Source organism: Talpa occidentalis, unplaced genomic scaffold (genome assembly GCF_014898055.3).
Source record: "Talpa occidentalis isolate TD23 unplaced genomic scaffold, MPIMG_talOcc4v2.1 talOcc4.2, whole genome shotgun sequence".
Classification (NCBI taxonomy): Eukaryota; Metazoa; Chordata; class Mammalia; order Eulipotyphla; family Talpidae; genus Talpa; species Talpa occidentalis.
Genome location: NW_023602073.1, coordinates 84,306,079 through 84,320,723, shown reverse-complemented (window position 1 = coordinate 84,320,723; position 14,645 = coordinate 84,306,079). Strand labels below are relative to the sequence as shown.

At 32.8% G+C, this 14,645-nt stretch overlaps 1 protein-coding gene across 22 annotated transcripts in view; it reads right to left on the bottom strand.

Annotated features, from left to right (window-relative positions):
* RIMS1 (regulating synaptic membrane exocytosis 1) overlaps positions 1-14,645 on the bottom strand; it is a 461,872-nt gene that overhangs the window by 106,421 nt on the left and 340,806 nt on the right. For 13 of the 22 annotated variants that reach the window (XM_054698926.1, XM_054698923.1, XM_054698924.1 and 10 more), the window contains one exon: positions 8,354-8,466. In XM_054698926.1, coding sequence (XP_054554901.1) covers positions 8,354-8,466 — 113 coding nt within the window. Of the gene's footprint in view, positions 1-4,630; positions 4,661-8,353; positions 8,467-9,490; positions 9,674-14,645 lie in introns of all 22 variants that reach the window. The other 9 variants (XM_054698919.1, XM_054698921.1, XM_054698922.1 and 6 more) reach the window with 2 other exon arrangements.

Below are 14,645 nucleotides of genomic sequence, written 5' to 3'. Positions count from 1 at the left end.
ATAAATTTAAAATTTTAAAAATTACAACATGTAGGGGACATATACAGCTTTTTGGAAGGAAAAAAATCAAAGAGCCTATCTATGGCTAGACATTTGTCTGCCTTCTAATTTCCTCTGCTTCTTTCCTACAAATTCCAGGAAGAGGAGTAGTTATTTTCCTCCTTGATTGGGGGTTTCTTATAAGGACAGGCCTCTCTGATGAAAGTGTTAAATATTGAGAAGTTTTAAAAACCTATAATACTATTAACAATAATCACATTTGAATCAGCAAAATGTATTTGTGGATTTCTGGCAAAAAAAGAAATGGATAAATTATAAACTTTTTTTTTTTTTAATTTTGCATAGAACAACTGGGGTGTAGGCCAGAAGTACAGGGAGTGATAGGATTCATCAAGAGACAGAGTAGGGAGCAGAACAAGTATATCCATTGAAATATACTGCTGAGGGGAGCAGTGGTAAGACAGGAGTGTTCTACTGTGCCTTATGGGGTTAGCTCCCTGGCAGAGGATCAAATTCAGGCTGTGTAGTAGGGAAAACGCTAAGACTTAACCCTTAGACCACCAGGGAGGCCCATAAATTATAAACTTTTACTAATGGTGTTGTAAACATTTTGACGACACATTCATAAATATGTGTTTAGGAAAAGCAAAGTCCTACAAGATTAAAGAATTTGAACCTTGAAATCTTAACATACAAGAACAAGAAAGAATCATCAGGCCTAACATACATCTTCTGAATAATACTGAAAATATAAATAAAGTGGAAATTAGTTTTCACTTGTAGACAGTCTTCACTGTAGACCACATGATTTAGTTTACTCATTTTAGCAAAAGTCATTATATAACGTGTTTCTACATGATTTAGTACCATAGTGTACTATTAAAATAAGTGTGCAAGTATCAACTATAAATGACTAATATAACAGTAAATTACTAAAAATGCTTTTTACTTTTTTGTATAAATTGCATCTAATTATGATTAATGCTAATAGTAACATAAATATTATCTTTTGCATTACTCAGTATTCAAACTGTTCTTGCCAACATGTAAAGAATTACAGGTTATTAACTTGAGCATTTTTTAAATAGAAACCTTCAACTTTAAAATACAGTTGACTAAAGGCAACCCTTAAATAGCTCCTCTGACCTGGTTATAATAATCATGATATATTTTATTAGTGAAATAGGAAAACTAAAAGGAAAAAAACGTTATTTACACTCTATTCCTATCCAAATAATTTCGTAACTTGAACTCTGATAGTCTTTTACTCTCCATGTGTATAAATTACACATTTTTGATAAAAACAAAATTCATATTGTAGAAAATATGATGTAGTTTGTTGTGATTCAAAATTGCTTCCAAACCCTCAAAAGTTAATGAACTTAAGACATACTATCTAAAGGCATATAAATTAGAAATTATGACAATAACATTTTTTCTCACCTTGAAGTCATTTAATTTCTGGCTCTGTTTTGATCTTCTTATATCATTATTTCGATGCCCCCAAACTACATTCATGGGATCGTTAAAACTGTCCAAGAAATGTAGCAGAGAGGGAAAAATTGGCTTACTTTTAGAATAAATAATTGAAAATATGCCCATACATCAGTTTGTGAAGCCTACAATGATGTGATCTCTCAGCTCTCAACACAAAAGGGAGGTAAAAGGTCTAGAAGGTACGAGCTAAAAAGTATATAAGGTACAAACATTCATGGTTTCTCAGTTAACTTTTCAATCCTGAGGATGAGATACACTGGTTTTGTTTTTTGCAAGATGCATGGTAATTTTAAGGACAACCCAATTATTAGAAGATTTATCTGAGTGGGGAAAATCAGATCATTAGAAAAGCCTCTACTGGGCCTTTCCAAGGTCCTGGTGTGAGTGATGGATGTAACAGCAGTTGGGGACAGGGGACAGAATGGGCTGTGGAGTAAAAATCTGGTTCTGTTTCACAGCAGTTATGTTACTTTAGGCATTCCACTAACTGCAATGACTTACTTTCGAAAAAACAAAGTGACAGTTGCATATGTATTGTTGCAGTTGCGTATGTATTGCAGTTGCATATGTATTGTTACCAGAAGTATTAGGCAATACACGCACAGTAAGAATTCAGTAAATTCTGCTTGTTGGAGAGCCTGAAGTGCAAAGTGTTTAAGCACCAGGTTTTTGGCCTAGTTCCCTGTTCTACTACTTACCATATGAATATTGAGTAATAAGCCAAGTTTTCAGTCTTTCTAAACTTGAGCTTTCTCAGTTGGAAAATGAGGATATTAACAGTTATGTCTCAATTTGTTGCAAAAAAGACTAAGAGCTCCAAAATCCTACCTATTATTAAAATGCTAATAGTATTTTACATTTCTCTTTATGTGCTTTACAAACATATGCTTTACAAATACCTGCTGGAAAATTAATAGACTGTTCTTTGGTACTGAATATAAACCATCATCCCAGGTTGTTGGATACTATCTTAGTTTTAATGCTAGAAGTCTCACATCTTAGGAAACCTCTTGGTCCTTGGCAAACTGGGATGATTGTCTTACAAGTTCTTTTATGATTCATCAAAAACAAACTCTCACTACAAGTCCCTTAACCTTTCAGCTTAGAATGGTATGTCACAGTCCTCATTTATCCAGGACACTCAAGATAACCTCATGCTCCAATGTGATAAATTCCAGAAAAGAGCAGCTTACAGTAAGTAGTAGGGTGTCTATTTAAAACAAACAAACAAACAAAAACCACTATTTTTTTTTTCCTTCTGGGGTATGTGAGCCTGAGATTAGACTTTCAAGACATTTCTTGAACTGCTTTCTATCTGTTCTGGGCTTTTTCCTGTTGAAGTTGTCCTTCCTTTGACCTCAGAGGAGAGGGGCTGTATCAGCTGTTCTCTTCCTGACTTGAATACATTTGGGATGTTCCTCTTTGGTTGTTTTCAGATATGTGGTGCTTTCTGTAAAGCATAATTCACATCCTTTGTCCAAGGAAGGTTTGGCAGAGTGACATCTCTCAGCCAGGACACAATAACATGTAAAAATAAAAAGGCAATCATCATCATCTGACATGCTCTGTGAAGAGGCCATAAATGTGCATACATCACCTAGACTTTAAGTAGTACCACTTGAAGGTTTTGTTTTGATTAAGTAATTTTAGCTTTTGTTGAGTAATTACATATATGAAAGAACACTAAATGAAGGATAATTATATTTTTCTTTCCTTTGGATAAATTAGGTCATGACACATTTCCAATATAAAATCTCAATGCTTTTATTATATTAAAATTTGTTTCACAAATCCAAGTAAGTTCTTCAAAATTTAAGTACAAATGTATTGTGTGTTTCTTTTTTTTACTACTGAATATAAAGTTGTGTTTCTTGTATCTGATTTAGAACTGTAGGGTTGCTAGAAATTTATACAAAATCTAGGAACCCAAACATCTTGATCTCATTGAATGTTTTATTTTTATTAATATGTGATTATTGCTCAGTATTGCAGACACTATGTCAGAATATCTATCTATGTGTTTATGTGCCCAAATTTAAGCATAATTATATTTTTATAAATTCAAACTGAAATAGATAACAGAATATTATTATTTCCTAATTTTACTATATAAAATGAGATATATAATAAATGTCTCAATATATCTGGAGCTATAGTTCACATATTTGGAATTTCTGCCTATTAAAATAGGATACAATAAAGTGCAGTATAAAGAGTTTGAGAAACCTGGTTTGTATACTACTCACCAGCAGTGTCTATGGAAAATCTATTTCTCTCTGTGAACTTGAATTTCATCCTTCATAAAATAGGGAGGATGCTACCAGCAGGAATAACATTTACTATTGCTATGGACAACAAACTAATCCAATCATTAGCCACACTGAAATACTGAGAAATGTACTTTTATTAAATTGTATAGGATTATATAAAAGTACTATCAACATCAGGCTGAAAAATCATTTCAATATTTAATTATTAGGTCAACAATAGCTCTGAGTAGGAAATGCTGTGGGTGGCATATGGGAGTGGAATGCGGTCTGCACATAGCTGATTCTCAAGTTACAAATATCAAATGTGACCCAAAAGACAGTAAACTTGGGTCAGCAATATGTCAACACAGTAGGCCAAACAGTTCTCCCTCTAACTCCTACAAGAAGAATTAATGAGTATTAAATCAATATTGAATATGAGAGGGTTAATATTTAGGCAGATGCATAATACAGTGGGGGCCAAATCCTCAATAAGGTTACTGCTCATCTAAGTGGGAAAAGTCCAGGGATTTTCTACTCCTTTACACTAAATGTCAACTGAACAAAAGATAAGAATTAAACCCATTATCTATGAGAGGAGGAGAATACAAACAAATGAAACAAAGTTATTTTCCAAAGATAACAGTTATCAGTGTGGGTCAATAAATTTTGAAACAAAAATACACTTAATTGTAAGGTAATCTCTTCCTCTTTGATATGAACTGCTTACATCATAAAAGAATACTAAAATGCCCTATGGAATAATTTCAGAAAAAATTGTTAAATAATATTCTTTGTTTTTTCAGTAAATACAGTTCATAGCTCATCTATTATAAAAGAAAAGGAACAATATTAAATGGTTAAAAAGTTACATTAATATTTACCTTTTCTGGAAGAGTTATATTTTTCTTGTTCTTCAATGAATTAAATGCACATAATGATGGAAACAAAAGAAAGAAATCAGCAAATTTATAGTTAGACACAGAAATGTCAAACAACACAATGGCATGAATAATAAAAATGTATAACATATAATGTGACATGGTAAATAGCAATGACAAATCATGAGGAAGTTTCAAATATGGCACTAAAATTAATCAAAGAAAGAATGATTTCAATGATCTAAAGATTTTAAATAAAAACAAAGCCATTGGGAAATTAATATGTTTGGCATTTGAAAATATGGTATTTTTTCTTGCATTTTAAGAATGCATATATTTTACCACCAATTCTTAAACATTTTCTTTTTAGTCCACTGTGACTTTTTATTGTAAATGTAGTTAGTATATTTAATATTCACAAATAAAAATTTTATCATTTTCAGAATGATAGAATTTCAGGAAATTTGAAACATGTAGTAAATAAAAAATAAATATATATCAATAAATAGTAGTCATTTACTTCTCACCATGGAAAATATTCCATAACATTTTCCACATGGAAAAAAATATACTCTAATTCAGGTAATCCTTTCTTTCTTCTCAAATTAATTATATTAAAATATCTCAAGGTGATATTGTTTTTGGAGACTGTACTTAGACATTTTATAAGGATTTATATCTTCCTCCTTGTTACTACACTATTTACTGTGATGTAATTTAGTCCTGCCTAGGTATTTCAGAAGGGGGATATCATTAGAGTTTTACATAGCAGATGTAATAAAAGAATACATAAACCTTACTGACACACCAAGTATAGTTTATGAATGATCTTTGAACACTTCTTCTTTAAAAGACATTCAGTAGAGCACACACAAAAAGAACATCTAGTTGGTTTCAGAAAACTAAAAAAAAACACCAATTATGTTGTTTTCAGACTCATTCTGCATAAGAGCTACACTGGAATACAAGATTGGAACATAACCAGAGACATTTCTCAGATGACTCTGTTCTCCATTACCACAAACTATTAGCATTATGCAAACTTTAAGGCTATCTTTCAGTAACTTTATCTCAAAATTTGTATTGCAATCACCATTCTTTTTCTTTAAATATAGTCAGATTCCAGGGATGAAGTATGCTAGCATTTGTAATTTTTAAAACTTAAAATAAATATGTATTTTCAAATGATACACTAGTCTTTAAAACAATGTATACTGATTCCATGGCACAAAGTGAGAGTATTAACACTGAATAACTGGGGAAAAATTCATTCAGTGTAGCAGTCTAATAGTCCTAAAATCAACATGCATATAGTAACTGTACATGAATAAAATTATTTTATAAGTTCATCAAGTTGTATTATCATCCAGAAGTCTAAACCATTTAGAATATTTGCTTTTATCAGTCAATTGCCTATCAATTCAGTTATTTAATTTTTTAAAAAAGAAAACTACCCTCTATTAAAAATAAACAAAAGGAAGACTGGAAAGAAGTCAAGGGCATATGCAAATAAACTGCATTTCAGCATTTATCTTCATAGAAAAAGCTTAACAAATAATATCAAAAGAAAAAATACAGCATAATTTGATAGCCCTAAGGAACAAAAGTGAAATCAATCTTAAGTGGAATGTGCGAAATTCTAACTTGTAAGTCTAATTAATTGTTTACTTTAAAAAACACATTTTAGAACAAAGATAGCAATGTTTGTTCAGTTTGAAACAGATCCATAACAAGAGGATTGGTGGACAATATCATCATTTCCCAAAGTCCCAAAGCACAGGTTAACACCATAAAGTAAATCAGACCTATTTTAATTATAGAAGATGATAATTAGATACAATACATATCAGTTGTGACATTTTTAAAAGGCTATATCTATATGATCCTTAGCTCATAAATTTCAGGAACCTCAAATAATAAGAAGTAATTTACAAGTGTATTTGTGATAGTAAATATCAAAATATCTCCATCAATTTCATCCTTAGTCATTCCTTTCTTCCCACCTCAATTCAATCCTATGATTTTTCTGAAAGACAACTGTGAATAGGAATGTCATAAACAGTAATGTGCATATTAACAACAGAATGAGTTTTTTTTTAATTCAGTATACAATCCGATTGAGTTTGTAGAAACAATTCTTAAACAGAAATAAAATAATTTCATACTATGAGAGTATATGCAGTACCCTTATATGCTTTTGAATCTAGAGTGTTTTCGTAACTAGAGGAAATGCAAAGAATTTTAGGAATACGTAACCTTTAGATATTAGTCTTTAACAAAACATGGTAAGTATCACTGAGTTTGTAGCTAAATATCAATATTGGTAGTTATTTGAGTTGTGCAACAGGAGGTCATTAATAGATAATTAATAAACACCAAATTTTATTTTTAAATATAAATTTAAACAATTTCATCATGGCTATTGCTAGTCTTAATAAGAATAATTATATCTTATCTTCTCAAAATGTTCCCAGAAAAAAAGAAAGCATGAATTGAAAATTTCAATGAATTGTTTCAGAAAAGAAAGCCAGAGTTTCACAAAGAATGATTTTTCCTGACACCCTTATAACAATGCGGAATATTAAAATGTGATTGATCTATGGGATATATGAGTTTTAAAAATAATACAAACCCCGAGTTTACTGCAGCCATATATCTCTATTAGTAAGCCGGTGCTACTTAAAATCTACCCCAATTTTTTTATAACCAAGTATTCTGCCTGCAAATTCTGCCATTTGAAACAACATATTTATCTTCAATATTTCTGTGATATATTCAGTAAAGCACTTCAATTAATTGAGCAAAATGCATACCCAGCGCTCTCAATATAGAATGAAACACAAATTTTACATCAGCGACAAACAACACTGTTGAAAAAAACAAATGTTAACCTTTCAGTTTTTTCATAGAAGCGATTTTCAATACATGTTTTAAATATAAATCCATTGCATTTATAGTGAATTATGCAACAAATCCTTGATAATATTTATGTAACAACATATACTGATAACAATCCTTTCATTTACTGAGAAATGGGTTAACACATTTGGTCACATTAACAAAACTGACTATTTTAAACCCAGTATTTAACTCATTCCTTGGTAGTTCAGTGAATTTAATTTCTGTTTTCAAAGATACCTCATTTCTCTCTCTTTCTCTCTCTCTCTCTCCCCCTTCATAAAACACAACATGTTCTCTCTCTCACACGCTCTCTCTCTCTCTCTCTCTCACATCCCCTTCATAAAACACAATATGTACATGCTTAAAATAAGGGAAATTGAGAAACTGGCTATTAAAATCCCACCAAAATGTGTGCTCTCATAAAAACACAGCATATTGCAAGTTAAGTTAAAAAAAAAACTAATAAAGATTTCAATACGATCAAGTATTTAGAAAAAGGGTTAAATCTTCTAATACGTAAAATACCACGTTACTGAGAATTTTAAAATTTTGTTTCCTTTGATCTCTTGAAAAAAGGTGCTTTTAGAGTTCAAGCCATTTTCTTAATTGACCATCCAAAATTCATTCATCACTCATCAGCAGGAACAGTGTATGTGCCATGAACCATTATAACTAGGTGTTGGGAAACAAATTCTAAGGAACAGAAACTTAGGATTTGAAAACTACATATAGTCAAAAAATACTACTCATTTAATAAAAGGAGTACAAAAAGAGGTGTTTTTCAAATCCAAGATTTTTGGACAATGGTCTCTGATTATTGGATACCTTGTTCTATACTGCCGCTTCTCACTGGCACTTGTGGGAGCTGTCTTCCCCTTCGACTGCTGAAGGATGCGTCTGTGGGAGGAGACCGGGTTGGACTTCCTTGTCGATGCATTCTGTGAGCAAAAAACAAAGGGGGGATATAAATGATGAAACTTTAATGGTGCCTGACAACAGACACTAAACCCCTAAAACTGGGCCTTCAGAAGCAAAATCAAATGCTTCTGATATATGTAAGGGAATGATACAAAATTTGCTAAAAGAGACAGGGCAATGTCTGTCACACAGTCCTACAAACTGAACTCTTGAACAGTAGAACTGGACTCTCTTCCTTTCATCAACTTTCTCTGAAGTTGTGGCTTTCCATTATTATTCATTTTGGCTAGCACTAAACCAAATATTTAATTACAGCTTCTGTATCTTATTATCTGTATTGATAAATTAGTCTAGATAGACTATTCTCTAAACTGCTACTATTAAATCAGTATTTGTATCTCGTATTTTTTGTTCTAGCTGCAGACTTTATAACCTACCATTCACTTGATAGGTACTTTTAAATAGAAAAGAATGAGATATTTTTAAAATATCACCTTGGGCACATATGATGATTTCAACTGGGATGGTTATCAAAATTACAAATAGAATGTCTGAAAAGTGTGCAGATACATTAGTATTGCACAGGAGGATGCTCACCTCCATCTACTGGCACTTGAACATTTTTTTAACTGAAGAAATTTAAAACACTCTAAGATTTTCCTGAACATAAATGCAAGTTTTTTTTTTTTTATAAATTCCTCTTACTTTTTAAAGCAAATACTTATTTAATTCTAGATAATTTTTATAAAGAATTTCACATATTAAAAAATCATATATGAATATGCCACGAACGGATGGAAGGACATAACACAGCCAAATTTAATTTTCAATGAGAGCTAATTGGTGGGAACTATAGAATACCACCAGCACAGTGAAGATAGATGCAGTTAATAGAGGATGTGGGAGAGGTTTAAGTGTCACAAAGAAAGGATTAAAAACCATGGTGTCATAATGAGTGAAAGCATCGAGTGCTCAGGAAGGTACAACACCACACCAACACCCGGAGGCAGGACATGAATGCTGGGCTGGACACTGAATAGCGACCTTGTCAGAAGCGGAGAAGGTGGCGCCGACCCTCCTGGGGCAAGGTGGTGGATAGAACACAGTGTTCTGACACTAGAGTGCTCACTCGACCTTGAGCGAGCGGGATGTTTTCCCCTAAAGACTGGATGATCAGTCGCTCTTGGGGCTGCGTATCCCCTTCTAGAAAGACATGGTGGGAGAACCCTAAAACATTAGGGTCAAAAAAGATCTTGAGTCAGCAGGTTCACATTAACTTTGATACCAACACATTTGTCCAAGGAAGAGTTGGTTACTCCTATAGACAGTGACTTTAAAAACCAGAGGTAACTCATCACGCAATTACTGAAATGGAATTCACATCAAATTCACAAGTTTTTGCAATATGTGCATGCCATGTAGTATCTGGAGGGCTAATCTATATTCCTCCAATGTAACAGACCTTTTAAGTTCCCTAAGAGCAGAGATTTCTTTCTCTTGTCTTTACTGAGCAGTATCTCTGGTGCTTAGAACAAAGCTGCACAGGGAACAAGAGCTCAATAAAGATAACTTGACTGAATGAGTGAATATAGTTAGAATAAAGAATATAGATATACTTCCCACATTTGCCTTTAAGATGAAATAATGAACTATTGAACAATGTACATTTTTATAATGCTTATATTTTTACCCTGCAACAAGGAAGTCTATACCAAATAAGTAGTAAAAGAGAAATGTCTTCTGAGGTTAATTTAAGGCGAACAATAAATTAAAATAATATAATATGAAAGAATGCTTACTATTGAACAGATTAAATGCATATGACTGATATATGAATAAACCATGTCATCTAAAATATAAAAAAATGTGAAAAGTTACTTGTCCATATGTTGATGTTGACAGTAATCTTAATATAGTTTTCAAAATTCTTGAAGTTTGTCTACAAATTAAAGATTAAGATTTAAAAATTTATGCTTACATATATACTTGTTTAAAAAAATACATGCATTTGCCTTTTTCATTATTTCCAGTGCAAATTTTATATCAAATGCACATTTAACATGAGTTATTTCTCAGTGATAGAAACAATGAAGTAACATCTTTCACTTTTTAAACTAATGCTGTAAAGTTTACTTATTGAAGAAATTCATGTATGGGAGAGTAAAGAACATATGCTGATCACAAAAAGTATATCAATTGTTGAGGGCTTTATCCAATTTGTATTTGGATTGACAACTTTTCTTTTAGATAAAATAAATTTTCAGTTATAATTATTTTGATTCATGGAATATCCTCTACTTCAGAAGAATAAGATGGGAAAGTGTCAGTCTTGAGGATAAAATGGTACAACTTAGGCATTTAATAAATTTCATTTTATGTTCTGGAGTTATGGATTAATGCTTTATCAGACCTTAATGCAGATCTTGAAACCTAGACTGTCACCTTGATTTCCAAATTAAAACAAAAAAGGACAAACAGGGCAATACATATTAAAACTGTTCATTCCTTCTACTTTGACTTTTCAACTTATATGGAAAGAATTATGCGAGCAAGTCCTTTCCAACAATCACATATGTAGGATTTTAGCTATTAATCTTCAACAGAATAAACTTTAATCATGCCTTGTCCAAAGTGCACTTTATAAATGTGATTTCAAAACTAAATAATATAGTTTTCACCCTAGTACTAAGAAATTTTATGGATCTTGCAATGTCACTAATCTTGCTTTATCCCTTAATGTAATTCATAAGCACTGGAAGGACAACTTAAATGTGGTTTTGTGAATATGTGAATAATCTAAGTGGACTTTATATGCCACTAAACAAAATGGAAAAAATATAGATATATGGAAAAAATAAAACCTTCAGGGATAAATAAATGGCTTCATTGCTGAATATTACATAGCTTAAAAGCATGAGTTTTCCCATCTCCCAAGTCACAGGCTAACAGTGCCTCAAACAAAGTTTCATGTTTCTGGTTAATCAGTTAGCACAAGACCTGTCTGTACTTCGAAGTAAACTAAAAGTTCATCAATGACAAAAACTATACCAAGTATGAAAGCATAGACCAAAGGGAGTCATAGAAAACCACTTTTCCTAAGGAAGAGAGATAGGGGTATGGCAGTAGGGTGATTCAAAGAGAGGAAACAGAGAATGAAAATGTAGAACTTGAAGAGAGAAGAGTTAAAGTTTTGTAGATGAAATATAATAGAACTAAGTAGAGTCTATTTCAGACAAAAGGAAAGGAGAAATAATCAAGAAATTCTAAGATATGGGAGTGAAATGTTGACAAAATCTAGGCTATTAAGCCTAGATCTTTTCAATGAAATGGGATGTGCTAAAAAGATAAGGATGTAAGAAGAATGAGATTAAGAACAGTCATAGTAAAGAATGGATCAGGAAGTGAGTTAGGGATAATTAAAATGATAGTAATAACTATTCTTTACAAGCATCAATACAAAGTTATCTAAAAACACCAGGCACTGAAGGTATGTGTGTATATGTGTGATAAATACTATCACAATAACTCTGAGAAGCTATTGTTCCTATTTTATAGATGGAAAAATGAGGCTCGCAGAGTGACTTCAAAAAAGACAATGAGCCTACATGTAATAAAGGCAGGATTTCCAAGGGTCTGTCAAGCTCTTATATTTGCTCTCTTTACTGCCTATGAGAGGTTTTTTTCCCCTTTAAGACCAAAAAAAAACCTAATTTCATGTCTCCATGTATACTGTTAATCTTATAAAACAATATATAAATTTATTTCAAGTTATCAAATTGGCAACACTAAACAAAATTTTCTCCTGATAGTTTTGTTTAATGAATACTCTGCCCTTTGATCTCACAATTTCTTTATACACAAAAAAACTTCTCATTAAAATTCTAATTCATACCTAAGTATGTCTGAATCTATTCTGAATATTTATTATTACCAGAGTCCAATCCATGTGTATTATCTTTACCTAAAACTGATGTTTTGAATGAGCTTACGTAAAACATATTTCTTATCAAAGCCATATATATTTTTCTTGCTACATATGAACTAGCAGTAAATCACTTCAACGATATCCTAAAAATATGGTGTGGTTTTTGTTTTATGGGTAATTTTTTTTTTAACAATTTGTTAAAAGCTGGACATATATGTAGTATTTAAGGTCCACTCTTCAAAAGATTCCTCCTGCAATGGCCATTATATGCCTATGCAAGCTCTTCCCAATAGCCCAAGCACAACATAAATTGAAATTAAGCAATTGTAAATACTAGTTATGATAAACCCCCCACTGTCCCTGTCTCCGCCCACCCCCCTCCCCCAGTTGGGGCACAGAATATATGTTTCACAAGAAAAGAAATCACTAAAGTCAAATGCAGAAATGGTGCCAGCAGTTCATATAGCTGAATTCACAAAGAATGAAAAGCGAGGCTTTTATCTCACAAGGAGTTTCCCAAGAGAATGTGAAGCACTGTTTTTAATGGCAAGGCACAAAAGTCAGAGATTAGTTCTGCCTTTCTCCTATGCATAACTGGTCATTGTATCTTTCAAAATATTTCCTTACAAGGCTATTCCTCATAAGGTCAAATTTGCTGAGACCAACAAAGGAGCTTCAAAATTTTGATTATTACATAGCCAAGGAATGCCAGTGTGTGGCATTACTCTTTTGGGAAAGTTAACTCCTAAATGTTAAGAATTGGAGTAGGATTCATACTGTGACTATGCTTCACCTGCAGTCAAATGTTGACTTAAGGTAACTTAAGAATTGAAAGCTAATGTAAATTGATAAAATCCAGGTCAATTCTTTTTTATAACAAGCTATTCAACAACTAGTTCTAAAACAAGGCATCTAATTTATACTCCAATAAAAATTAATAAAGAACAATCAAACAAATCTACACAAATGATCACTATTTGTACTTTAAACTTAGAACACAGCTTGTCACATATTTGTTTTTTTTTTTTAAAGATTTATTTATTTATTTATACAAGCACTGGGTACAGTCAGAAGCGCGGGAGGGTGAGAGAATTCACCAGAGCCAGAGTGGGGAGCAGAGCAGGCAGAAGGACCGAAGTACACTGCTGAGGGGAACAGCGGGCGGCAGGAGAGGTCTGCGCGCCATGTGGGACCCTCCTCTGGTGGCTGGGGAGCAGCCGGGGATCGAACCGGCACTGCAGAGGCTGTGGGGAGCTTCTCAACCCAGTGCTCAACTGCTGCGCCACGGGGGAGGCCCTTGGCACATATTTGTTAACTGAAAGAATCAGTGAATTGCAGAGTTTCTGTCTTGCCCATGCCTACTGTGATAGCCTAACAGCTAGCCTTGCATCTAACCTTGGATCTTTCAATCTACTTTTCAAATGCCAAAGTGAGAAATAATTGTGAAACTCAAGATCAGTCATCTACCACCCATGTTTAAGGTCTATCAATGGCTCCTGAGTGAAGAAAGAAGTTGTTGAAATTCTGTAGTATGTCCTGCAAGGTCATTCAGAATATACCCTCTAAGGAGTGTATACAATGTCTCGCATCTCCTGAATCCCATTCTTCCTCTCCAAATAGGTATGATTTCCTCCAATTCAAGAGGATGTTTCAAGTTTCAGTTTCCTCACAGTGATTTTTTTTTATTATTATTTTTGTTTTAACATTTATCATTTTAAAAATTTTTTAGACAATATTTGCTTCCCCCCATCCCCTCAGGTGTAGTCCCCATAGAATTTCCTCCCCCAAGGCACCCATGTATCATCACCTCAGTCCCCTGTGCTCCTCCCTCTCTCCCTCTGATCCCTCTCCCTCCTCCTCCCCTACAGTATGTCTCTGGTTTATAATTGTCTGTTTTTGCTTTGTTGTGTTTTGTACTGTCATTATTTTTACACTGATGTCTTATTTGGTTTCCCTATATTCCTGCTATAAGTGAAACCATCTGATATTTTTCTTTTTCCTTCTGGCTTATTTCACTGAGCATAATTCCTTCTAGCTCCATTCATGTTGCTGCGAATGGCATGAGTTTATCTTTTTTGATTGCTGAATAATATTCTATTGTGTATATATACCACATGTTCTTGAACCAGTCATTTATTTTTGCTCACAGTGATTCTTTTCTCATGGAATAGTCTAATTTTTACATCTACTTTTAATATCTGGATTTCACTTTACCTGCTTATGAAACATTTCCTAATCTTGTCTGTCTTCAATCTTTCCCCTGTATTTTTATTC